Below are 27,236 nucleotides of genomic sequence, written 5' to 3'. Positions count from 1 at the left end.
AACACTCATCTGGTGAGATCCTTGATTTGCTCCCTCAGGGCTTCTCCCACATGCTTTTTAGTTATTAATTCTTCTTCCCAATCTGCTGTAAGAAAACTATCTAGAAAAGCAATCAGAAGATTCTTCCAGAGCCCTGAAGACATTCATTTCATTTTACCTATTACAAAAAAAAGTCCTCTGGGAAGATGTTGGATTTTCCCTTTTACGAGTATTGGACAACACTATTGTGACAGCAGCCAGTAATGGAGAACATTTTTTGAAAGGAAAGGACTCCAAAGCTGTGAATGCCACTGGCACTCTGATGAATCAGCTAAATAAGAAGAAAATAGGATTACATTGGCTGTAAAATGGACTCTTGTGTCATACTGAACAGGAAACTGAAAGCACTGCTGAGGGACGGCCTATGGAAAGGAGGGGGGTGCAAAATCAGAATTTACCAGCAAAGAATGAGAACTCTAAGGGCAGTTCAAAAGCAAAAATGAACATAATTTAAAATATACTTTACTACCAGGTCATAAGTAGCTATGTGGCAGAAATTTTATAAACATGGAACACTTGATAGGTTGTTTTCATGCCACTATCATAACCAGTGAAATCAAACCTTTTATTGTTCCTGCCTTCAACTAACTGGATCTATTTTACCAGAATGCTGCCATTCTCAGACTCCTCTAGGTTCCTTGGTAACAAACTGCAGCAAAAGCAAAGTTCTTTGGTCAGAGAAAAAAAAACCCTTTTTTACCATGTTTGTTCATCTCCCTCTCCCCTTCTCTCATATATATATACTGTACTATACTATATATATCTGCAGAGCTGAAGCACTACAAATAGTAATACAGTACAAAATAAATGAAGTAACTGAAGCATTGCTTCAATTTTCACCCTTTTCCATACAGAGTACATGGGTTTCAGAATCTAAAGGAAAATGTTAAGGGGTGCATCTTAATGGGGGCAGCTCTACTTTCACAATAATTTTCCCTCATAAATTAGCATAGTTTCCATGCCTGTTCATTTATGGTGCTTTCTGATACAGGAAGAATGGGAGGCGAAGCATCATTTGCTCACAATGGAAGTTCACCCAAATGTGAAAATGCCAATGAGTTTGAGAAAGAGGGAGAAAGTAGTGGCTTATGGATCCACTCCCATCACATCCAGACAATTTAGAGTTCATCTCTCTTCTCAAATCCAGGTGGATAAAAATCAGTGATTTTTTAAAATTCAACTGATTTAAATTACGATTTATTTTTATAAAATTGTAAAAAAAAATCCAGTTTGATTTAAAGTAAATCCATTCTGTCTCATATTGATCTGCATCAAACTCCTATGCAGTGTAGTATGATCTAAAAACCTGTAGACCTTGGTACAGTTCAGAAGCATTTGCATATGCCAGGTTATGCAGGCCTTATATCACGTTGTGGCTTTCACATCACTACTGAATGAGACCTTCTCACCCACCCATCACCTTAGTATGTGTAACTTATTCTGGCTGATAGGGAAATATGAGCCCCTGAAACCTACAATACATGAGCAATACATGTAGGGAAGCTGGACAATGAAATAATAGGCTCAAGTTATTTTACGTCGATCCTGCTTAGAGAAAGTTAGTTCACTGCTAACCAGCCTGGAGGCCTAATTGTAATACAGCCTTTTCATCATAAAATCATTTGTTGATCGTGGAACTGTCTTTAGTCTGGAAACTTCAGATATTTTCCAGAGGACAACTTTAAGCTTGCTAATGCTTTCGGCTTCACTTGAAAGAGCATTTTGGCACAGTGATTAAACTTCAGTAATGCAGCTGAAACTCTACTGATGACCTGGATTCAATCCCAGGTAGCCGGCTTGATGTTCACTCTGCCTTCCATCCTTCCAAGGTCAGTAAATTGAATTCCCAATATTGCAAAGGGTAGCCTACATAATTAAATTGTGACCCACCCAGAGAATGCTTTAAGTGCTGTGGGGTGGTATATAAGCAGTATGCTTTGCTTTGCTTTTTCACTGGCTCTCACTCCATTTACAGTCATATGAAAAAGTACACCTTTTCTGAATTCTATGGTTTTACACATCAGGGCATACCGTATTTTCCACTTATAACATGCCCCCATTTATAAGACACCCCCCCCAATTTTCTAACCCAAAAATTAAGAAAGCTTAACTTTGAGGATTTAGCCCCTGGGCTCAGAACATAGGACATTTGTCTCTGTAGAATCTTGAGCCTACAGGCTCTACCTCCAAGGAGGTGTGTTCCAATTGGTTTGTTGAGGATCAGCTGACATCAGTTCCATAAGGGTCATGATTGGAGTAAGCTAAGTCTCCTGACTGTAAAAAACTAAGCCTCGTGGCTGAAGGAAGCCTGTTTACAGAGGCAAGGTATAGTGCCATTTCGTTCTCTCCTCAGCTATCTCAGCTTTCTTCCATGTAAAAGATGTCCCTCAATTTTTAGGGTAATGATTTTAGGAAAAAGCGTCTTACAGACAGAAAAATACAGCAATAAAAACCATCTGGTCCTTAGCAGGGCTGAAAATTAGGTAAATACAACCTCAGATAAACAACACATGACATATTACACTGTGTCATGATTTATTTAAAAATAAAAAATAAAAAATGGAGAAGCCATGTGTGAAAAACTAAGTACATCCTTACTGCTTCCATAAGAAAGAAGAGGCTTAGTAACAGCCAGGTGCTACAAACCAAATACCCTTGAGTAATTGATTATCAGCAAGTGTGATATAAAAGACAAAGTTTTAGCAGTTTGCTAGTCTATAACATTTACAATGCCAAGGAGTGTTACATCAGCAATGATCGCAGAAAAGCAATTGTTGCTGCCCTTCAGTCTGGGAAGGGTTATAAGGCCATTTCCAAACAATTTAAAGTTCATCATTCTACAGTAAGGAAGATTATTCACAAGTGGAAAACGTTCAAGACAGTTACCAATCCTCCCAGTAGTGGACCTCCAAACAAATTTACCCCAAAAGGTCAGATCACGTGATGTTCAGAGAAACTGCCAAACCCCCAAGAGTTGTATCTCAAAGTCTACAGGCCTAAATCAGCATGTTAAATGTTAGGTTTAAGTTTGCAAAGTTGCATCTGGACAAACCACAAAACCTCTGGAACAATGTCCTTTGGACAGATGAGACCCAAGTCGAGATGTCTGGCCATAATGCACAGCACCGTGTTTGGCAAAAAATCAAACACAGCATATCGGCAAAAACACCTTATACCAACTGTCATGCATGGTGGTTTAGGGGTGATGATTTGGGCTTATTTTGCAGCCAGAGGACCTGGGTATCTCACAGTCATTGATTCAACCATAAATTCCTCTCTATACTAAAGTATTCAAGAGCCAAATATGAGACCATCTGTCTGACAGCTGAAGCTTGGCCGAAATTGGGTCATACAACAGGACAATGATTCCAAGCACACCAGCAAATCTGTAACAGAATTGCAGTGGCCCAGTCAGTCCAGACCTCAACCAATTGGAATGCTGTGGCAGGACCTTAAGAGGGCTGTGCCTAAACAAATGGCTTCAAACCTCAATTAACTGAAGCAGCATTGTAAAGAAGAGTTGGTCAAATTCCTCCTGTGATTGGGTTCTTTACTCTCTCTGGGCGACTCCTCTGTTTCCATGGGAAATAAGAAGACGTTTTAATAACCTTTGAACTGTCACTTTTATCGCCTTCTTCATCCAGCACATTACTTATCAGGTCAAACAATCTTAACTCAGGCAACAAGCCACAACTCACAGAACTGAAACTTTTCCCATAGTCCCAAGTTCTCCCGCACCATTCCTTGTAGTCTGGCATCTGGGGAGGAGTACTTCTCAGGGCACAAATAGTCCCGCAGCAGGCGTGACAAATCCAGCCTCTTTCGTCGGGACAATCGTAAAAGCGATTGTGGGCAGGTGCCACAATCACTGTCCATTCTTTTGTTACGTATTGGATCGGTTTCTCCTTCTCTTCTCCTGGATCTGGCAGTAACCCCCCTACTTTAAGATTCTGGAAATCTCTTAATAGTCCCTGGGTTCTTATGCTCTCAAAGGCTTTCATGCTTCAATTCTTTTTTGCTCATATTCCACTACAACTGAACTGAACCAACACACACCCTCCTCATTTATATCCTCCTCCCATACTGTCAGTTCTTGCTCCGCCCCCTCTCCGCTCTTACCTTCTTTCACCAAGCGAACCTCTATCTTTCCCGCTTTTTCCTTTGGTTCAACTTCTCCTGCCTTCATTGTAACTGTCAATTCTTCAACCCCCGACTTCTCCTCACTTCTCTCACTTTTTCTATCTTCTTCTATGGCTTCAACCACTACGGATGGCTCACTAACACATATTCCTCCTTCACACCTCCACAATGATGTGAGAGACTGATAAAGTCATACAGAAAACGATTACTTCAACTTACTGCTGCTAAAGGTTCAAGCTACTGAATCATATGGTGTACTTCGTTTTTCACATATGGCTTCTCCATTTTGGCTTTAACTTTTAAAAATAAATCATGACACTGTAATATGCCATGTGTTGTTGTCCATCTGAAGTTGTATTTACTTAAATTTTCAGACCTGCTAAAGACCAGATGATTTTTATTATGTCTTGATACATAAAACCATAGAATTCAAAGAGGGTGTACTTTCTTTTTCACATGACTGTATGTACTCAGTTCAAAGTACTAATTTTGACCTTAGAAGTCCTTTGCCATTTGGGATCAGTGCACTTGAAGGATGGTCTGTCCCAATATGCATCTGCCCAGATTTTAAGAGGCTCTTCTCTAGATGGTCCCTTCCCTGACCTGGGGAGTTACTGTGGTACTGGAAAATGGAATACCAACCCAGAGTGGACTGCCCACCACCTTTCACTTATTTATTACATTTATTTATTTATTTTAAGTTTTCCTCCAACAAACTCAATGGCCCCCTTCCTCCTCACTTTATTTTCACAACAACACGGTGAGGTAGATCTGGCAGAGTAAGTGGGACTGGCTGGAGATGACCTAATGAACTTAATGGCCAAGTGGGGAGCTGAATTCACGTCTCCTGTACCAGAGTCCTATTCCCTGGCACTCTGATGTTGGACTTTACTCCAGCATGAAGTCAGCAATCCATATAATTTCCATGACGGGCAAATTTCTTTCTTTTTTTTCCCCTCTAGTCCTTTCAATCCCTTCCTGCTTTAATTTTTTTTTCTGTCTGGGCTTTAATTTTTAAATGTTTTATTAATCTGTGTGTTTTAATCTTTTTAAAAAATCTGTTACTTTAATCTGCAGAAAGCTAGCATGTTTTGATCACATAATGACAAACAAGTAGTACAGGTTGTTACAGCTGATTCTTAATGGTAAACTAAAAGTGAGAAGTGCAGAAAGGGAAGAACCTGTTAACTGGAAAAAAAAACTCTGGCGATTTGTTTGGATACAACATAACATTACTGTTTAAGAGCTGCTGCATATATCATTGGAATAACCATGATGATCTCTAGCTTCCAGCAGGAAAAGAAGAAATACAAGAAGGATCAGCTTTTATCTTGTAAACTGCCTTGGAATATGATTATAGGACAATATTTAAATATTTTTTAGTAAATAGATAAATAAAACTGGTTGATATAGTAGTGTTCAGCTTTTCAAAATATTCAACACAGAATTAATGTTTGTTTCTCCAAACTTCAACTTAATGATCATGTTCTCTTTTCCAAAGGGCTCAGAATGGCTTACATGAAGTTCCCAGGTGGTCCTCCATCCAGATAACATCTAGGATAAAGCCTACTTAGTACAAGACAATTAGACAAACAATATACTTAACACTCTTGAAGGTTAGTTAAAAGGAATTAAGACCACAGCTTCATCCTGTGCTGATTCAAAAGGTCTGTATTCTACCAATAAATACATGGAGGTACTAGAATTTTCAAGAGATCAAAGATTCATACTACATTATTATCAGTTTTCCCTATGTCTATGAAAGCAGGCAAACTAGCACCAATTTCAGAAATAAGGAGAACTGTCCATCCTTTCTAAAAAGAAAGGTACCAGGACTCATACTTGCTTAGAAGTCACTTCTGGCCTGAAGCTTTGTCTGTTAATTACAGGTATTTCTGAAACATTCAGTAACAAGGAGGAAAAAAAATCTTTGTTCACAAACATCTGGGGGAAAAATTCAGAATATCACTCATCTACACCAGTGCCCTAGATACTAGTGATCTGTTGCCATAGTGAAGTCAGTGCTGTTTTGTGTCAATTTTCATCATAAGAAGACATGATGGCTGCCTCTGGTTTATATGTTACTGAACCAGACTAAAGACAGAACAGCACTAGTTCTCTTCCACCCTCACTGTGGCTGCTTCTGGAGCTGCACTGCCTACTATCCCATCCTGGCCCCCACAAATAAGTTCCTCTTTTCTGGTGAAAGGGATGAGAGTGACAATAGCTGTTAGAACAGAACTGAAAAAGGAAATTACTTGAGGGGCTGATTCTGCTCACAAAGGGTGCTCACCTATGCAAACATGCCACTTGAATTCTTGCAGTACCATTCCTCAGAAAGCACCTGAAGAGCTCAGAATAAGATAAATGAAGCCATGACACTTATCTCTTCACAGAGTCAAAATATTTCTCCAGTAGGCTCAGAAGAGAAGCATAAAAGCTTTCATATCCCCACCATGCCTACCCCATGTGAGGTGCCCATAATGCATTGCTAATTTATTCTATCCTTTCCTTTAAAAAGAAGAGAGTGGAGACTAACTTTATTTTCCATCTATATATGGTCAAGCCACAAATTATGCTTCAGATGTAGTAGAAGAATATGTGCGGTTGTACCTCCCAGCTACTCTGCCCATGGAGATGGTACTTAATTTTAAAAAATAATTTTAGGAAACTACACACCACTTTTTAGTCATGCTTCCATGACAGTCTATATAAAACAAACAGCCAATAAATACAAAACAGAAAAATGCAACTCTAAATTGTAATTAATAAGTATAGCAGCTGCTAAAATTGTCAAAAATTAAAGATCAGAATAAAACATCTTCCTCAAGCACCATGATGACAGCAGGGCTGGTGCCAAGCAACTTTCTTAGGAGAAATGTCTGCCAGAAGATGTCATTTATTAAAAAAAACACCTCTTTCTTTGGTCACTGCTTCTGTTACGAAGGATAGCTGGATGAGGGCCTTTGATAACAACCTTTATACAGGAGCAGATTTATTTTGGAAAACATGTTCCATTGGGGGTTCTATCAAAATACATATGCCTAGCTGGCATTCCTTGGTCTCCTGGGATATGTTTCATGATAAAATTGTACTAAATGACACTGAAAAAAATACTTTCTGAAATCCTGTTGCTTATAGTTCGTTGCAACTAAAGTAGGCCCTTTGAATCAATAGAACTTATGGAGGAGGTGACTCACTAGATCTCCACTGATTCAATGGACCTACTCTTGTTGTGACTTACTATGTGATGCAACATTACAGTCATTGACATAAAAATAACTCTAAAAACACAGGTAAATGGCAGCAATATGCAAATCCATGAAAATTCAACCTCTGTAAACGTTTGCTTATGAAACCCACCAAAATCATTACCTACAGATAATGAGCAATTGACTATTTGTATTTGGCTGCAACAATAAATAAGTAAATAAACAAACAAATAAATAAAATGAACAAACCTTTGCAAAATGATCTCTGAATATGATTTGGAATATACAGAGAGTTTTTTAAACTGATTTTTTTCTTGAAATACACCTGTCTTCCGCAAGCCTAATGTGATTTGACATCAAAAAACTAATTATAGCTGCTTGTTCCTCACAAGTTAAAACCCGTTCAGTTGTCTGATGATTTGAAGGAAGTGTAAGCACTAATAGCTTCACCGGAAGAACACATTTATCTCTAAGAAAGGTAATAAAGTATTTCTTTGCAACACAAGCATCATCATCAGAGCTCAGCTTCCTTTCAGGGAAATGGATTTGCCATTTTTCTATTACAAGTGGATAATTCAATATCCCCACTGCAGGCCACCCACATGCAACCACCTGTGTCTCTGAGAGCTCACACTAAAACAAGGACAATGGGAGAGGAGAGTAAAACACACCATACATTTAATTTCTAATACTCTATCATCCAAGCCTTAGCTGGTCAGCTGCACTAAACATTTTTTATGAGGAATGTATATAGTCTTTGAGATTTCCACAAAAACAGCATAGTTAGTATCTTATACCATAACAAAAAATCTTCTGGCATCTTACAAACTATCAATAGTATTGGATGGCATAAACTTTTATGGTCCAAAGCACACTTCAACAAGTTAACCTGGACTGCTATACACACTTGTAAGACACATAACATTATACCAGTTTATGTGTGTACAGTGGCAGATGTGAATGCCCAAAAAACCAAGCAATATTAGCTGCAACAGTAGGGAGACGTTTTGGAGACTTCTACTGCTTGCCCTCCAAAAGCCGCTGAATGTACTTATTGTGGAAAATCAACAGCTGAATTTGTAAAAAGGGCATCTTGAGCAGGAACTGGAGGACCTGAGTCCCATGAGAATTTCAGTGTATTAGTCTGACTTGGAGGCAAGCTATTATTGTGAGAACTTGTTTCCTACATTTGGGCCATGAACTCCTGGCAACAGTGTCACTGCTTCTTCACAGTGACAGAGGAATCTGACTTTTGCAACCGCCTATTTGCACAAGAAGTAATCAGTCTCCTACAGCAAAATAGATTTGAAGGCATGATTTAAACCAACCATCTCCCTCAGTGCATAATTACACTCAGCTGCTTTGTTACTTGAAAAGGCATTACAGTACAGGATATTATTAGGAAATACTACAGTTTTTTACCAGTTCTCTACTGGTTCACATATATGCATATTAATATTGAAGATACTGATGGAAGCAGAGAAGAACCAGCTACACTCTTAGAAGGTCATAAGCAAACATGATCAAAAGAGCCTACAGCTTCTGATAAGATGCTCCTATTTGCATTTATCATACAAATACAAACAAATGTATTAGTTTTAGAAGAGGTAGCCGTGTTAGTCAGTGCTAGCATAGCGGGCAAAAAGATTTTAAAAAATTAAGGCGACAAAAATGCTGTGACATGACACCTTGAAGACTAACTGCTATACTGTATTTTAATGTGAGCTTTTGTGGCCAAGTCCACTTCCTCAGACATACAAGTGGGACTACGTGGCAAATATTTATACATGGCCCCAAACCAAATATGCCCAAATATAATCTCTGGTTTGAGGTTATGTATAAATGTATAAGTTTTTGCCATGTAGTCCCACTCTTCAGAGGTCAGGTGAGGAAAGGGGGGGAGAGAGTAAGGCCAGCCAGGATGCATTCTCCTTAGGCTCAGAGGCACTCTTCCCACCAATATCCTCAGATGGTTGGTGGCAGCTGCTCCTTCAAAGCGTCCATGGCCCTCTGCCTCCTCCCGCACCTGAGCCCAGCGTATTGCAACCCCATACAATCAATAGTATTGGATAGCATAAATTTTTTTGCCCAGGGCCCACCAGAGGCCTGAATCATCCCTGACCACAGCCCCCCCCCCATCAGGCTGTCTCACCTTCTGCCTGGTTAAGGAGAATTCCAGACAGTGAGCTCCCCAGTGGACCTGGGAGGCAGCCTATTGGCCAAATGGTTGCCAGGGAAACCCATGCCTAAAGAACCTAGGGCTCTAGAGAGGGTTATCTATATGGAGATCCTGGAGGGGAAGATGTGAGCAGAGAACCCAGGCAAAAAAGAGGGAGGGGGAAGGAAGGGGAGGAGGAGGGCCTGTGGAAGCTAGGTCATATAAGGGAGGCGTTGGGGGCACAGGGGCAGACACCATCAGGAGGAGAGAAGGAGAGGGTACAGAAGGGGGTTCAGACTGGGGACCTGTTGCCAGATGTGGTAACAGAAGAGCCAGAGGAAGAGGGGGTCTAGGGAATGCCTTCAAAGACCCAGACAAGGCTTTCCAGGCTAAGGAAAAAAACTCCTGAGGAACCTGAACCTCCAGGAAATAAATTGGAAATATATTTATAACAAAGATCCCTGGACCATGGTATTGGTGTAGCTCCAGGTGCCAAAGGAAGAAGTAGAGGTATGCCTCAAACCCCAGCCACCTCCCTAGCTTCATTTCTGGGGGGGAACAAAAGCACTGGCCCAAGCAACCTCATTCACTTGGACCCATGCTGGGAGAACCAATCCCCACCGAGCTCTGACACTGGAGGAGACAGCAGCAACAGGAGCAGCAACTCTCTGAGGGGTCAGCAAGGAAGGAGGGAAAGGGACGATCACCATTGCCATATAAACCCTCCTTGTTGCAAGCCCTCACTGGGGGAAAAAGGACTTGCAACACACCTGGTAACGCTAACTGAAGGGTCTCTGTACTTGGACTCTGACCTGAGGGAAGTGAAGGAAACTGTCCTGAAGGCAATAAGTAGTGGTTTGTTTATATGTTCTATCCCAGTTCAAATGAAGCTCTTTGTATTGAAACACCTTGAGCATCTTATGGATCAAGGGATGGAGGAAGGAGCTCCTACAGTCGTGGAAAGGGCCAGTGGGGCTCACAATGTATCATTTTTAAGGAAATTTCTGGCTTTTGCATTATTAAAATCTAACCATCATAGTTAATTTTTACACATTAAAATCATCCCAACTGAAATACATTAAAAACAAGTCAACAGATTGAGCACATAGATAGATTAGTTATAGGGTAATCAAGAAGTCTGTATGCATCCCTGACTCACAGCATCAAATTTTATTGCTAATTTGAAGGTATCTAACCATGAAATAAGGAGAGGATCTGCTTAAACATTCTTTTTTTCCCCTGCCTGTAGAGGTCTCAGTATTCATTTACCTTTGAACCTATTTAATGCTGCTCAAACATGAAAAGCTCTCTTTCAACTTTCTAAATTTACACCTTATTAACTATGAAATCCATGTTTTCCAAAAAGGATGTTTGATAATGAAAACAACTACAAAGCAATTCATTCCAACACTGATAGGGGTTACAAAGAACACTCCACTAAATAAACAATAAACTGAGGTATATAAAATAAATACAGTTAAAGTCTAGACAATCTCAAGAACTGCATCTCCACATGAGACTTCCCAGGTTGTAAGATATTTGAAAGGGACCTGTCTCTCAGACTCAACACACTTACAAGCATATTTGGTGCAGTATTCTACTCTGGCTGGTCCCAGTTTGTGGAACTCCCTTCCATAGTATATTGCACTGGTCCCTTTTATGTTGTCCTTCCACTGGCAGACAAAGATCTTTCCCTTCAGGAAAGTTTTTGCCTCTGAACAAGCTGCAGAAAAGAGAGTTTTTAATAGAGGATGCTGTGCTTTTCTCATGTAAACTTATTTTAATGTATCGTATATATCTTATCATGGGACGTGGTGGCGCTGCGGGCTAAACCGCAGAAGCCTGTGCTGCAGGGTCAGAAGACCAAGCAGTCGTAAGATCAAATCCACGCGACGGAGTGAGCGCCCGTCACTTGGCCCAGCTCCCGCCAACCTAGCGGTTTGAAAGCATGCAAAAGCAAGTAGATAAATAGGGATCACCTCGGTGGGAAGGTAAGAGCGTTCCGTGTCTAAGTCGCACTGGCCATGTGACCACGGAAGTTTGCGTTTGGACAAAACGCTGGCTCTATGGCTTGGAAACGGGGATGAGCACCGTCCCCTAGAGTCTAACACGACTGGACAAAAAAATTGTCAAGGGGAACCTTTACCTTTTTATATATCTTATTACATTTTATAATTATATTAATAGCCTTTGATATTATTATATATTTAATTGGATTTTTAGTGATTTAATTCAAGTATCTACTGATTTTAACATCACTGTCTTTGGTTCTTCAAATAGGGAGAAAGGCAGGATATAAGTAAAAAACCATAAAATTTACAGATTCACATGCATGAGGCTACATGAAAAAAGGCACTGCAAGCAGTGATAAGAAAAACTAGAAGAAATTAAAATGAAGAAAAAGAAATGAGAAAGACAAAAAAGGAAAAATATGAATTCTGTCTTCTTAGTTTACAATGTCTATTTCTCCTTCAGTTACAAGTTCTGTAAGTTTGTTGTTTGTCCCTATGGAAATACATCACTTTCTCGATAGCTCTACATGAGCCCCCAGTTCCTTCAACCCATCTCTCAATCAGCAGCATGCATTTAGATCTATAGATCTACAGTATCAATCATTTCACAACAAGTGCCCTTAGCACAAAAAGTGCATAGTGATAAGAAGTAATTATCTGTGAGTTTCCCCTCCTGGGAAATAGAAGGGGAAGATATGGAGGCAGTGTCAAATTTTATCTTCCTGGGCTCCATGATCACTGCAGATGGAGACAGCAGCCATGAAATTAAAAGACGCCTTCTTCTTGGGAGGAAAGCGATGACAAATCTTGACAGCATCTTGAAAAGCAGAGACATCACCTTGCCAACAAAAGTCCGAATAGTCAAAGCTATGGTTTTTCCTGTCGTGATGTATGGAAGTGAGAGCTGGACCATAAAGAAAGCAGACTGCCGAAGAATTGATGCCTTTGAATTGTGGTGCTGGAGGAGGCTCTTGAGAATCCCCTGGACTGCAAGGAGAACAAACCTATCAGTTCTAAAGGAAATCAACCCTGAGTGCTCACTGGAAGGACATATCCTGAAGCTGAGGCTCCAGTACTTTGGCCATCTCATGAGAAGAAAAGAGTCCTTGGAAAAAACCTTGATGTTAGGAAGGTGTGATGGCAAGAGGAGAAGGGGACGACCGAGGATGAGATGGCTGGACAGTGTCTGCGAAGCAACCAACATGAACCTGACACAACTCCGGGAGGCAGTAGAAGACAGGAGGGCCTGGCGTGCTCTGGTCCATGGGGTCACGAAGAGTCGGACACGACTAAACGACTGAACACACACACACACAGGAGAAAACCTGATCTCCTGCCAAAAGGCAAAAGGCTATAACACATGTATTGAAAAAACTCTCAAGTGGCCAATGGTATTAGATTTTATTGAGAGATTCTATGTTCCATTTTCCTTTTATGATCTCTGAACAAGGATTTAAACTGCCAGCAAGGTGCAAAACACAAGAAAATTAATTGTAGGGAACTGGCACATCCAACAGAAACCAAAAGATAAAGGGAGAAACAGTCTCGGGATGTCTGGGGTAAATAACAATATGTTGTGTCTTTATTAAGTGGTAAAAGGGACAAAATCTGTCGCTGGATTATGGAGAAAGCCAGATAGTTCCAGAAAAATATCTACTTCTGCTTCATTGACTATGTAAAAGCCTTTGACTGTGTGGACCACAGCAAACTATGGCAAGTCCTTAAAGAAATGGGAGTGCCTGACCACCTTGTCTGTCTCCTAAGAAACCTATATGTAGGACAGGAAGCAACAGTTAGAACTGGATATGGAACAACTGAGTGGTTCAAAATTGGGAAAGGAGTACGACAAGGCTGTATATTGTCCCCCGGCTTATTTAACATATGCAGAATACATCATGCGGAAGGCTGGACTGGAGGAATCCCAAGCTGGAATTAAGATTGCCGGAAGAAATATCAACAATCTCAGATATGCAGATGATACCACTCTGATGGCAGAAAGTGAGAAGGAATTAAAGAACTTGTAATGAGGGTGAAAGAGGAGAGTGCAAAAAACGGCCTGAAACTCAACATCAAAAAAACTAAGATAATGGCCACTGGTCCCATCACCTCCTGCCAAATAGAAGGGGAAGATATGGAGGCAGTGACAGATTTTACTTTCTTGGGCTCCATGATCACTGCAGATGGAGACAGCAGCCATGAAATTAAAAGACGCCTGCTTCTGGGGAGGAAAGCGATGACAAACCTTGACAGCATCTTAAAAAGCGGAGACATCACCTTGCCAATAAAAGTCCGAATAATCAAAGCTATGGTTTTTCCTGTTGTGATGTATGGATGTGAGAGCTGGACCATAAAGAAAGCAGACCGCCGAAAAATTGATGCCTTTGAATTGTGGTGCTGGAGGAGGCTCTTGAGAGTCCCCTGGACTGCAAGGAGAACAAACCTATCAATTCTAAAGGAAATCAACCCTGAGTGCTCACTGGAAGGACAGATCCTGAAGCTGAGGCTCCAGTACTTTGGCCATTTGATGAGAAGAGGAGACTCCTTGGAAAAGACCTTGATGTTAGGAAAGTGTGACGGCAAGAGGAGAAGGGGATGACCGAGGATGAGATGGCTGGACAGTGTCTGCGAAGCAACCAACATGAATTTGACACAACTCCGGGAGGCAGTGGAAGATAGGAGGGTCTGGCGTGCTCTGGTCCATGGGGTCACGAAGAGTCGGACATGACTAAACGATTAAACAACAACAACAAAAGCCTTTAAAAAACTTTCTTGCTTGATGTGCTTCAGCAGGGCCCTCATTAGAAGCTTAAAAGTAAACAAAATTTCAAAATTATAAATGTATACATATCAGGTATATTCCTATAAAACATTATGTGGCTTAAGAACGTAACTCATTACAAAACTTATACAAACCAGGCAAATAGGAGAATAAACACATATATATGTATAGCTGAGGACCTACGGTATATTTTATACACTAAAAACAATTATTAGCAATGTTTAAGCCTTATAAATAACCTCAATAAGTGAAATAGTCAACACATACCAAAATCTTTAAATTTCTCTGGTCTGTATCAGCTCCAAAGCTAATCAGTAATGTTGACGTGGAGCAGAGAGGCATTTTATTCTCAGATGAGTCAAGGTCTTAGGGTTTAATAGGAATATACCTGATATGTATACATTTATAATTTTTAAATTTTGTTTACTTTTAAGCTTCTGATGAAAGCCCTGCTGAAATGCGTTAAGCAAGAAATTTTTAAAAGATTTTTACCACTTAATAAAGACACAACATATTGTTATTCGCCGCAGATATCATGAGATTGTTTCTCCCTGTTTCTTTTGGCAAAACACAAGTAAGTCATACTCTATGGACAATCAAACCTTTGTATAATTAATTTACATGAGCAGTCACTGAAAAAATACATGCCTCTAGATCATTAGCCATTTCAAAGAGTTCAGGCAGTTGTAAAGACTTTCAATTATGTTTAGAGCAGCCCATGTGCTCAAGTTCTACTTAACCCAAGTCAGAACTTAACATACTATGACAATAACCAGAATTTTGTATCATCAAGTCAGTTCTGACTTATGATGACCCATTCCAGAGTTTTCTAGGCATAAACAGAAATTGTTTACCATTCCCTCCTTCTGAGGGTGCCCTGGGACTATGCAGCTTGTCCAAGGATACATAGGCTGCCTTTTCTTTAAAAGGCACACTAGGGGAGTGATCTCCCTTACTTGACTCTGAATCCACTGAACCACCCAGCTAGTTTCACACATTGTTAACATCCATTTATTTTCCCACATTATGTACTCATAACTTCAAGGGTATGATTATTACGTACGTGTTGCCACTATAATGCTGTATGAAACTCCATAAATTGCTATTGACCCTTATGCATTTGAAAATTTTATCTCATGGAGCAGAAGCTTCAGAGGTACAAAGACAAAAGGGCAAGCAATGGAATTTCCTGTTACTAAGTGAGGTATGTGGCTTCCTGTTACCATACAGCAACAAATACCATGGATATCAAAAAGCAAGCCTGGTACATTTCCATTTTGCACCACTTGCTACTCTGCCATTACATTATCAGCTTCATGATTGATTTTGACATCAATCATAAAATCAACCCAATTTCAGCAGGGTTGACTATGACCTCAATCTGTTTAGCTTAATCACAAGAGAAGAAACAACTTGATTACAAACCTTTAAGCACCTATCCCAGGAGATTTAATCTGATTGTAGAGGACTCTTTCAACATATCAAAAAGAAGGCACATTTTAAAAAGAGTCAAGATAAAAATCAAATGTCACTTTTGAACAGTGAGGTTAATTAATCAGTGGAATAGATTAAGAAGAAATGCAGGTGGCCTAGTATATTGCAGACTGAATAAAACCATAATTATAATTCATATACAGGCTGGTGAGTAATAATAAATTTCCTCAAGTGAAAAAAATCAATTCTTAAAAAAAATACCTCTGGTTTAGGGATATGGGATATTTTGCTTCTGTATGATTCAAAATGCTAGGAAATGGCCTGATATTGCTGCACAATATCATTTTCATGCTGCCAGCAGGAAAATGATGCTAAGCTTTGCTATATAAAGGGCAGCCTAAATGCTGACAACACCAATGGCAGGAGTCAAGATGGTCTACAGGATACCCTCTTGTGCTCACTACAATTTACACTTGTCGAAAAGCTGCCATGACAACTGCGTTGTGTTTAGGTGAGAAGTGGTTAACTGATGAAAAAAGACCGATGCTATGAATTTCGCTTGTTTAATGTTACTTTGTAAATGGCTACAAAGAAAAAAAAATCAGATTAAATGAATAAATCTGAATATTTGTTCTCTAGTCCTTTTTTTTTTTTAATATGAAGACTTGTATCAAGAGCCTGGTCTCAAAATCCCAAGAGAATGTTTAGTGAAAGCACTTAGGGCTGATACAAAAAATGCAGAAATACTTTGAAAATGCCATTATGAAATTGTATGCTAATTCCCTAGAAATACACATTAAAATGTCCCTTTCTGGAAGACTATCACTACATTGCTTTCTTCAAAGCCAGCCTGTTTTTTGTTTTTGTTTTTCTGACTCTTCAAAGAAAATCTATCTGTTGACTGTTTCTGTGTCCTTTCATTGCTTTCCAAACATCTCCCTTCCCAGCCCATGAAGCCACAACGATACATCTACTCTGGGACTATTTTGCTGGTATGCCTGTTCCATGGCTGCCTAGTCTTATAACAAAGTAGTCATTTTTGTTTTTTGAAAGGCCTTTTTTGAGAATCAGTATTTCAAGCCCTGCAACCCAGATTCTTTCCAATTTTTTAAAAAAATTCTCTTTCAAGATAGCAAGATTAGTCTTCTCATTTTGCATTAGCTATTTTATATCTAGGGACATTTTCACTTGTTTCTACAAAGGGGAAGCAGTTTAAGAAATCATAGCTTGAAAACCTTTTACCCAAACTTCCCGAAATTTAGCACAGATCAAGAGAAAATTATGTACTACACCTGTGCCAAATTTGATGTTGATCCAAAGTACAGTTTTAAAGTTATAATTTTTTGTTTGGGCTTCCCCAGTTTTAGAATTGCCTTGTAGAATGTTATTTGCTCTATTGCACAATAACATAGCTGCACTACTTTGCTGCTACAATCAGTAGAAATTGTTCTCTGGGTTGGCCTGTGAGGTTAGAGCAATTTCTGTTCGCCTTAACATTTATCTGTTCTGAGACAGCCTAGAAATTTATGATGTCTCAAGGACATCATAAATTGAAACAACTTCACCTTATGGAGTCTAATAGTAGGCATCCTTCAGTCTCGAGAGACTATGGTAACGTGCTCTGAATAGAGGTCTTGGAACAGCATCTAGTGTGGCTGAGAAGGTCAATCCCTTCCACACTGAAGACAAATACAATCTGTCCCCTGTCCAGCTCCCAGATTTTGCTGGTTTCGGGACTACTTCTTTGCCTCAGCCTGCTGAACAAGTGTCTCTTCAAAATGGGAGAGGCCATGATGCACTGCCTGCCTCCAGGCTGAATGCTCAGACATCAAGTTTTCCCATCTGTTGAGGTCCATGCCTAAGCCCTTCAGATCCCGCTTGCAGATATCCTTGTATCGCAGCTGTGGTCTCTCTCTGGGGTGCTTTCCTTGCAGTAATTCTCCATACAGGAGATCTTTTGGAATCCACCCGTCAGCCATTCCCACGACATGCCTGAGCCAGTGTAGACGTTGCTATTTCAGTAATGTATACATGCTAAAATTCCAGCCCGTTCTAGAACTACTCTATTTGGAACTCTGTCCTGCCAGGTGATACCAAAAATGCATCGGAGACAAGGCATACGGAACATGTTCAGCCTCCTCTCCTGCCATGCACAAGGGATCCAGGACTCACTTCATTACAGGTGTGTACTCAGGACACAGTGTACTTATGGAATCACAGCAACAAAAACCTCTTACACTGCTATACTATGCTATTCAATATTATTCAGTGCTCTTCAACATTTTTATTAATGACCTTGATTAAGAAATTCAGGGAATATTTATCAAATGTGCAGATGACACAAAATTGGGTGGAATAGCTAATACCTTGGAAGAAAGGAACAAAATTCAAAAACATCTTGATAGGCCTGAGCACTGAGCTGAAAACAACAGAATGAAATTTAACAGGGCACAGATTCTTCTGTTTGTGTTGTATCCTTATTTGCACACAGCTTTCCTTGCTTGACAGGGGCCCCTGGAACCTGAGAAGAACTCCTAAAAGGAATCTGGCAAAAAAGAAAGAAAAAGAAAAAAAGAAAAGAAAAAAAGGTTGAGATTGGATGTTGTTGATTGGAAGCTGAATATGAACCAATAGTGCAATATGGCTGCAAACAAGGCAAATGCTATTTTACGCTGCATTAACAGAAGTATAGTCTACAAATCCAGTGCAGTACTAGTCACCTTCTATTCAACACTGTTTAGGCGTCATCTTGAGTACTGTATCCAGTTCTGGACTTTAAGGAGGATGATAAATTGGAATAAGTTCAGAGGAGGACAACAAGGATGATCAGGGGACTGAACATTAAGCCTTATGAGGAAAGACTGAAAGAACTGGGCATGTTTAGTCTTGAGAAAAGAAGACTGAGGGGAGATAGGACAGCACTCTTCAAATACTTGAAAGACTGTGGAGGGGCAGGATCTCTTCTCAATCATCCCAGAGAGCAGGACATATAATAATGGGCTCAAGTTACAAGAAGCAAGATTCAGGCTGAATATCAGGAAAAAAATTAATTTTTAGACCAGTAAGGTAATGGAATCATTTACATCAGCTCTAACACTAGAGGCAGTCAAGAGAAAATTGGATAGACATCTGCCAGATTTCATTAGATTTGGATTTCTGCACTAGTAGCAAGTTGAAGCTAATGGCCTTGTAGGCCCCTTCCAACTCAATTTTCTATAATTTTATGATTGTTACAAAATCATGATTATTAGATGCTACACAATTTTTAAAACACATTTGTTATGATTTAAGGGAAATAATAATGTATGTAATTACTTCATTTTACTGTATCATTTTATTTAAGATTCATGTAAATAAGAGACGTTTACTTTTTAAAAAATCTGAAAATAAATTGACTAGAGTTGCAGCAATCCAGTCACATTTTCAGAACTGGAAGTCTGCTCTTTAGTGGCCTTTGCCAAGGTCAACCAGTACTGGGATGTCAATATTAGATAATATTTCAAAAAAAGCTATTTCAGGAGATGTATCATGTGTATAATGTCACATCATGCTGCTTTGCATTTACAAAAAGATCCTTAATTGAAAAAAAAAACTATTAAGAGAGTTCTGAAGCAAAAATCAATGCACTGTGCAAAATTAATCCTTCTGTGTAGAGGCATGAAGTGCAGGTTTGATTTTAATCCTTTGTATTGTTCCACATCTGTTCATGCTTGCCTTTTGAACAAACTAGGCCTCCCTTCTACTTATCATAGACTTGAAAGAAACAAGTGGCAGCTGTAGAGCCAATATTCACAGGGCCAATTCATATAACCAGTTAACGCATGAAAGTTACTGCATCCAGTTTGACTCGCATTAAGAAATATATTCGTACATCAATACGATTCTCAGGTCAGACATCAAGAATGGCACAAAAATTAATTGTTATAGATTGGTGCCTGCTTATTATATGAAAATGTTATATTAACAAAATATTTCAGTTATTGAAGAGAAACTTGATTATATGAACTAACATTCAAGTGACTGTAAGAAACAAAAGAAGTATATTTTGAAGAAGACTTTGCATTACAGGACTGCCATGTTTACAGAACACAATTGTGTTCTTCAGCTTTCTAACAGAAATATTATTGCTACCAATTAAGTTTTTTTAAAAATCTTCAGAAATAAAATACTTGCCCAAACAGATACATCTTACATTACCTTTGTAACGCTGCTTTGACTTGTACTTTGAGAACTCTCAGGAGAGATTTCCAGAGCTTGATTAGTATCATTTAAAAATATTTTATGTCCTTCTGATACAGTGAAGGAAGTAATTTGCTATTTTTAGTAATAGTGGTAGGAAAACATGTCAAAAACAGAGCAAAGAGACTTTCCAGAGGAAGCCACATATACTTACTTATCTGTAGCACTTGTGTAACAAAGAGGCAGGTGGCTCTGGGGATTTCTTATTTGTGGTAGAGAATAACTGTTTCTATTTACATTTCTTCTTTTAAAACAAAGAAAAATCCTTATTTTTAAAATCTTTACTTTGTTTGGCCTTGTTTATTCCTAGATCACCCCCACCCCACAAATTACCTGTTTCTTAAGGGCAGACGTATCAGTATTTCCACAGACTCTTCAAACCACCTTAGGGCCATGTGTAGAAGGGGCTATAAAATTAATCAAAAATATATTAGCATTTCTAATTGCACTGTATTTTTAAAAAGTGTGGGCTGCTATTTAAGCAGCTTTAAACCCTCACATTACCCACAGAGCAATGGATTTTTTTTTCAGAAACAGTATATTGCTGTAAGTTATCCCTTCTGTTTCTGATCATGGGGCGTTCTTGGCAAAGATACTGGAGTGGCATTGCCATTTCCTACTCCAGGTGGATTGCGTTTAGTCGGAACTCTCCACTATGACCTGTCCGTCTTGGGTGTCCCTGCACGGCATAGCCCATAGCTTCTCTGAGTTACTCAAGCCCCTTCGCCACGACAAGGCAGCAATCCATGAAGGGGCTTGGCGTGCTCTGGTTCATGGGGTCACGAAGAGTCGGACATGACTAAACAACAACAATCCCTTCTGTAAAGCCAAGTATTTGAGAATGGTTTGGACTTGAATGTGCAATGAAGAGCCAATAGCTTTATGAAAGGCCAGTCCTCATTTGTTGATATGGACTGACTGAGCAAACTGTTTGTTTTCTCTCCTTTTAGGGGTGTGGCTATGAGGATTATCATAATGAGCACCTGCACTTCCCAATTTACCATTAGACTACTGTTATGTAATATTTGGGCAGACATATGTGCCACTATACCAACTTGGAAGATCCCATATGCCTACAATAATAGTGCAGAAAGTTCAATTTATCCATTAGGTCCAAAGAATTATAATGTTTTCAGGAATGAAAACAAAGCTCCTTAAACATCTGTCCTAATTTTAAAATATCATGATCACAACCCTATTCTTCTATGCATTTAAATGTGCACAAGAGAAATCTCATTAAGTTGCAGCAGTGAATTGCTAATAACTGTTGCATTCCTGGTCACACACCAAGTCATGCAAGAAGTACACAACCAGGAACATGACTGGCATCTTGTTAATTAGTGGCAATTCAACACTGTAATATAAAACAATTTCATTTGTGTACATATAAATCAGCAATAGGATTCTGGCCCATAAGATCAGCTAACTTGGACTCTGGGAAACAAATGTTATGGCATTAATGGGCTTAAAAACATTCCAGAAGAAATCGCACAGAACAGGGTGAGAAATCTTTCACTCTCGATACTGGTATATTGCTACTTCTATCATATCTCTGTATGGGCCAAGCTGATTAGGCTGACGGGAATGAAATAACATCTGGAGGTCCAGAAGTTACTCAAACCTGCCATGAAAAAAATCAGGCACTCACAGGAGCTAAGACTCTGTGGTACTGTAGTTATCTACACTGGAGAAATGCCTCTCCTTACAGATAAACTAGTACACCACTGGTAGAAAGATCAGATATTCTGTATAAAAAAAGAAAAGATGGCTTCATATGTCACTTAATCTTATCAAGTGGCTTCCACAAACAAATTCTAATCACTCAAGCAAGAAACACATACCTAATCTAGGTCTGGGAAATTAATTAGCCCAAAATCAATTACTGTGATAGCCAGATAAAATGTTTCTTCCAGATCTAATATACTCTGGTTCCATCTACCAAGCCCCTTTCTACTAATCACTGAAATACATTAAAGTCTGAATCTCTGTTACATTTGTTACAGTTTTTGTTTTAGTATCGCCAACTTAAAAACACAAAAGAAAACATGAAGTCGAAAGGTCTTGTCATAATATATTACAAAACTGCTGCCAAGGCAACAGTCATTTGGTAGTCAAAGCAGACAAACATAGCTGGCTCTATACAACATCCCTTTGCTCAAGCATAATTATAGGTGAACACTATGGTTTATATTTCTCAGATAACAAGCACACAGAAACTGTGTGATAAGATGGAACAGGTACTCTGCTTGCCATGGAAAATATCTCGGAACAACTTATGGAATCCTGAACACTGGAATCTGTTGAAGGTACAGAAGCTATATACACATCCTAGCTTTGCCCCCAAATAACATCAGTATATAGTGCTATACAATGAAAATGGCTCTTAGCTTCCAAAATGCCATCATTCATGCATAACATACATCAAACACGGTTGCCAGTCTCTTGTATCCCAGTAGTAATGCACAAATATGCTGATTATCTACTTCCAACATCTGGAAGCTGCAAGTAATTTTTTACCTTAAAATATCTCTAATTATGCAATATTCCCAAAGGAGAATAAGCATAGGGACTATGTGTATGAAGTAAATTAACAAGAGGGTTTAATAATTTCCATCTGTTTTTCTTGGGTGGCAAAAAAGATTCGGAAAAAGAGGGCAGAGCTCAAACTACTTCAAAAATAGTTACATAAAACTGAAGACACAACTATTATCAATGGAATCTTGGCTACATTGTAATCACGCTCTGCCAATTATAACTGAAAAATTAATTAACAGGACAAGCTGATCCAGGAAGATGTGAACACACAGAGCTCAGCAGGCCATCACGCTCATATACTCTGTTCCTTTTTTTTCTGGGCAAGGTTATTTCACTACCTGCCTACCCAGCTGTTTTGATCTTCTTAACACCAGCGATATTTATATACCTATGTATATGTATATCTGGTTTTCTTTCTCTTCTTCTACTCAATACCTGTTTTCCATTTCACTCTGTTTCTCCATTGTCAAAAACCTCTATAGACCCAAGAGAAGGTCAACATAGTACTCACTGGCTCAGCAGCACAAATAAATGAGGGATGGCCCATATATGGGAGGTGTTCATTTAAAAGACAAGGTGCATTATAGTGAATCAAATTATTGACCCTTCTGAGCTTACTGGATGTTTACAAGGACCAGCAATGGCTCTTTAAGACCATGGGTTCCTAATGGTATTGGGGGGAGGGCATGTCCCCAATGAGCATCAAGAAATTCCATCAAGGACATGATATTGCTAAATGTTCATACAGAAAACATATTTTATGAGGTTAGATTGCTTTTTTTTTAATTTTCAAATTTTGTCCCATAAACTTAATTTAAAATAATTTTAAACTAGGCATTTGTGTTTAGTTTTAAGTGTTTTAAAGTATGGATTTTATTTTAAAAGGGATTTCCATGATAGTAAAGGAGATATGAGAAAGCAGGAAGATTGTGAACTACTGTTCTAGGACTTCAGCCACATATCTTTCTTAACCACAGCCGGAGAGGGCAGGGATTGGACATGGGACCACCACGTGGCCTGTATGTGGTCTACCAATGAACTATTCCCATATGTGAGGGGTTGTGTACATTCCCATATTTGGCTTTTTGCAACCCCTCCCAATTCTATGATCCCCTGCAATGAGGCTCACTACAGATGCCATGTACCCCAATGAGGAAAAACCCAATGGCAAGTCCACTGCCATACTTTGCTGATAATATCAATCTGGGTCAAAAAGCAGATGCAGGTAGATGCTCACTGGAACAAAGTGAAGAAGAATGTTAACCCTTCTCCACCCTTGCCATGACCTCAGTTTGTATCAAGGTCCCCAACTCTTACTGTTTAAAAAATACGCGCACAAGCACGAAGCTAGTTTTTAACACAAATATTCAGTTTGGCCGTCATCAGAGTGCACTGCTGTATCACCCCAACAGAAATAAATCCAGTTCAGATACAAACATAAGTTGCATTTTCCCATTGCAATTAAGAGAAATGTTACATATGTTAAAAAATAAATTAAAAAGCCACTAGTTTAAAAAAATAACTATCAGTATATGCAGAGTCCTCAGACAGGAGCTCTAAACTCAGTCATTCATGACATTATTTGTACTGAATGCTTCCATAAAATCTCCATCTTACAGGGGTGTGATCCAGATTTTATAGGAAGTACCTGATCATGCTGTGATATTTATACTATGGGGGTAGGAGAATGAACTCAAGTTGTTTGATCAGGAGCAGTAAGGCAGCAGTTCAAACTGATTTAGCACTGGGTTTCATGGAACAAAAACATCATCAGAGAGGATGTAGTCAACATCAGTACATATGAAACCATCAGGACTTGGTGAAACACTGTTCCATTCGTCAATTCCCTTTTAAAAGATGGAAATAGCAAAACAAAGAAAAGATGTAGAATTTAAGAATGGCAGTCAACAGAATAAAATAAACACAGAACATGGAAGGGGGAGCCATTCTTGCAATGCCCCTAGTCCTAGAAAAAAAAAGAATTTCCTTGTCCTTTACTAGTTTGTTGAAATATCCTGCTAAGTAACTAAAACAAAATAAAGGGGGAGGAGTAGAAACAGGCATAATCAATGATATGAGAAAGTGTTGGCTACATAAGACAATACTGTATAATGATTTGAAATAGAAGTGCAAGCAATTAGCTTAATGATTTATTTTGTAGCAGAACATTTCACAAGGAGGTGAATGAATCTTCTAACTGACAAGATACATACTGTATTCCAGAAACAGAAAATGAGAAATACAACAGATCCTTTGCTAGAACGGGGACAGGAGACTAGCACATGATGCCTTGCAAGTAGAGAGAAAACCTGGGAAGACTTGGACAAGAGCAGCAGGATACTGGAACGGCCATCTATTTTGTAAAAGAAAGATGTTCCAGATACCCTTCTTCCAATGTGGTTCTAAATAACGCAAAGGCCAAAGGAAACAACTGATATTTGTTTTATGGCGAGTTCTATCTATATACACGGCTTTACTTAATACACGGAACCTATACCGATAAAAGTGACAAGAAAGAGCGTATGATTTCATTTACATAGCCTGTCCTACATCCCCAGTCATTCCTTTCCTTCATCCAAATAATTATTTTATTAAAAACATATTAACTCAATTAGGAATTTTTAACATGGAAGGGAAAAGGGGGGAGACGGCTAAACTAAAACTATTATGGAGCAAGAATACATTTAATCAATGCCATTCTGGAATTGTATATGTTTTCTTTATTTTGCTATTTCCATCTAGAACATAAGCACACTACTGACCAGAATCTCACTGGGATTTTATTCTTTTGTAAAGTGAAATAATTCAAGCTGCAGTGGCAAATTGTAGCTAATTAATAAGGTGCCGATCTCATCTCTGGCACACAATCAGGCACACACCCAGCATCTTGTAAATAAGCTTCAATTTGCTGCCACAATTTACACAATTTCATTTACTCCATTGTAAAATCCCAATAAGATTCTGGCCTTTCTTATGGTTCTAGTCAACAAGAATAACAAGGGGCAGTTGATTTTTTTTAAAGCAATGCTACAAGTGACAGAAAATATTTTCCATGGCCATTTTTGATTATAGCCTTCTTAAATTACTATCGTTTGCACTGATGCAGTCTTTTCCAAATTACAACCAAGCCTCTTGGTGTACGAAATGAAGGGAGGGAAAACCCTATATTTCTGCTGCTCATCCCACTGAAACAGCCTATTTCTGCAGCCAAATACCAGATGCCTAAACCATCGAGGCATCCAGCTGTTCCTGTGAGAACACCTGTACTCATTACAGGGAATGTACAACTCCAGGGGTTATAGTAGAGGGAAAGAGGTGGGGGAGCTCCTTCTTGCAACCAACCAATAATAATATATAACATAAAAGAGGATGGAATTATATGGGAGGCTTGCTGTCTTTCACCCCCCCCATCTAGAAAAAAGGGAAAGGGTGTCGCCCTGCCAACGTTGTAGCAAAAATGAAAAAAAATCTTAGCCACATGTTACTCACTATTGCCACTGGTTCTATTACAGCCCTGCCCACCCCTTCTTGGCTGATCCTCGTCAAAAACACGCAGACGATCTCGGATCCCCGAGGAAAAAAAAGCTACAGTAGATAAATCCACCCCGCACTCCGGGTGTCAAGCGACCAGTCACTATCGTTCTGAGAACTCGAGACGCCGAGGGGAGGGGACGAAATGAAATGATGAAAACCCAGGATCGTATTTCGGGTGGGGTGGGGGCCGCACGAGGTGTGCGTGGGTAGCAAACAGGGTGTTCCTCCTCCGGGATCCTCACGCGCGTCTCAGGCGGTGCGCGCTCGGGGGGGGGGAGACCCGAACTCGGCACCCGCCACCACTCCCTGACGGGCGGCTCGCTCCCTCGCCCCAAACCTGCAACGCTCGCCTGCCCGCCCGGCTGTCCCTGCCTGCCTGCCTGCCTGCCTCTCTACAAGGGGGCTTCTTCCTTGGCTCGCCCCAGGCGCGGAGCCCTCCGGAACCGCGCACTTTGCAGAGGCCTGCCAAGCGGCGCCCCCCTCGGCGCCAGTCCCGCCCCATCTCCGCGCCCTCGTCCTCCCCCCCCCCGCCCGCTACTCACAGTGGCACCAGCCCAGATGGCAGCACCAGTGCAGGCGGAAGCAGCGGCCGTGGCTATGCGTGGTGCACAGCGACAGCCCGTCGCAAGGCTGGAAGTCGGGTCTGCCGGCGCAGCTGCGGGCCAGCGCTTGAGCCTCGTCCAGTTTCTCGCTCTTCCCGGCCAGCCCGGGAGCGGCAGCCGCGCTGGGCGCCGCCGCCCCGATCCCGCTCATCCTGCTGCTGCTGCCGCTGCTGCTGCCGCCGCGGCCGCCGCCTTCCCCGCCTGCCGCCGGCTCCGAGCCCGCACCTCCGCCGAGTCACTCCCGCTTGCGCGCACGCAAGGCGCAGCGGGGCGGAGAGCGGCGCGGCCCGCCAGGAGGGGCAACGCCACGGGCGAGCCCGGCCCCGCCTGGAGCCACACTGGCCGGCTGCCCACCCGGCTCCGCCCCCGCCCCCGCCCGCCCCCGCCCGCCCCCTCCCCTCCCTCCCTCGCGCGAGCGAGCGAGCGAGGGGGCGGGGGTGAAGGAGGGGCCGCCGGGGGAAGTCGGCCGTGGGGACTCCGCCAGACGCTTCGCGAGCGCGGGTGGAGGCGGGTGGGGTGGGGGCGCCTGCTGGAGGCTGCCGGGGGGGGGGG

General features: G+C 40.6%; 1 protein-coding gene across 1 annotated transcript in view; it reads right to left on the bottom strand.

The window, feature by feature from the left end:
- Nucleotides 1-26,886, bottom strand: part of C3H3orf70 (chromosome 3 C3orf70 homolog) — a 30,604-nt gene extending 3,718 nt beyond the window's left edge. Inside the window, exon 1 of the mRNA XM_072995836.2 lies at nt 26,625-26,886. Coding sequence (XP_072851937.1) covers nt 26,625-26,835 — 211 coding nt within the window. The 5' untranslated portion in view covers nt 26,836-26,886. The remainder of the gene's footprint in view (nt 1-26,624) is intronic.
- Between the last annotated feature and the right edge of the window lie 350 nt (nt 26,887-27,236).

This window comes from Pogona vitticeps, chromosome 3 (genome assembly GCF_051106095.1).
Source record: "Pogona vitticeps strain Pit_001003342236 chromosome 3, PviZW2.1, whole genome shotgun sequence".
NCBI classification, from domain to species: Eukaryota; Metazoa; Chordata; class Lepidosauria; order Squamata; family Agamidae; genus Pogona; species Pogona vitticeps.
This window is presented reverse-complemented; position numbering and strand designations above follow the sequence as displayed.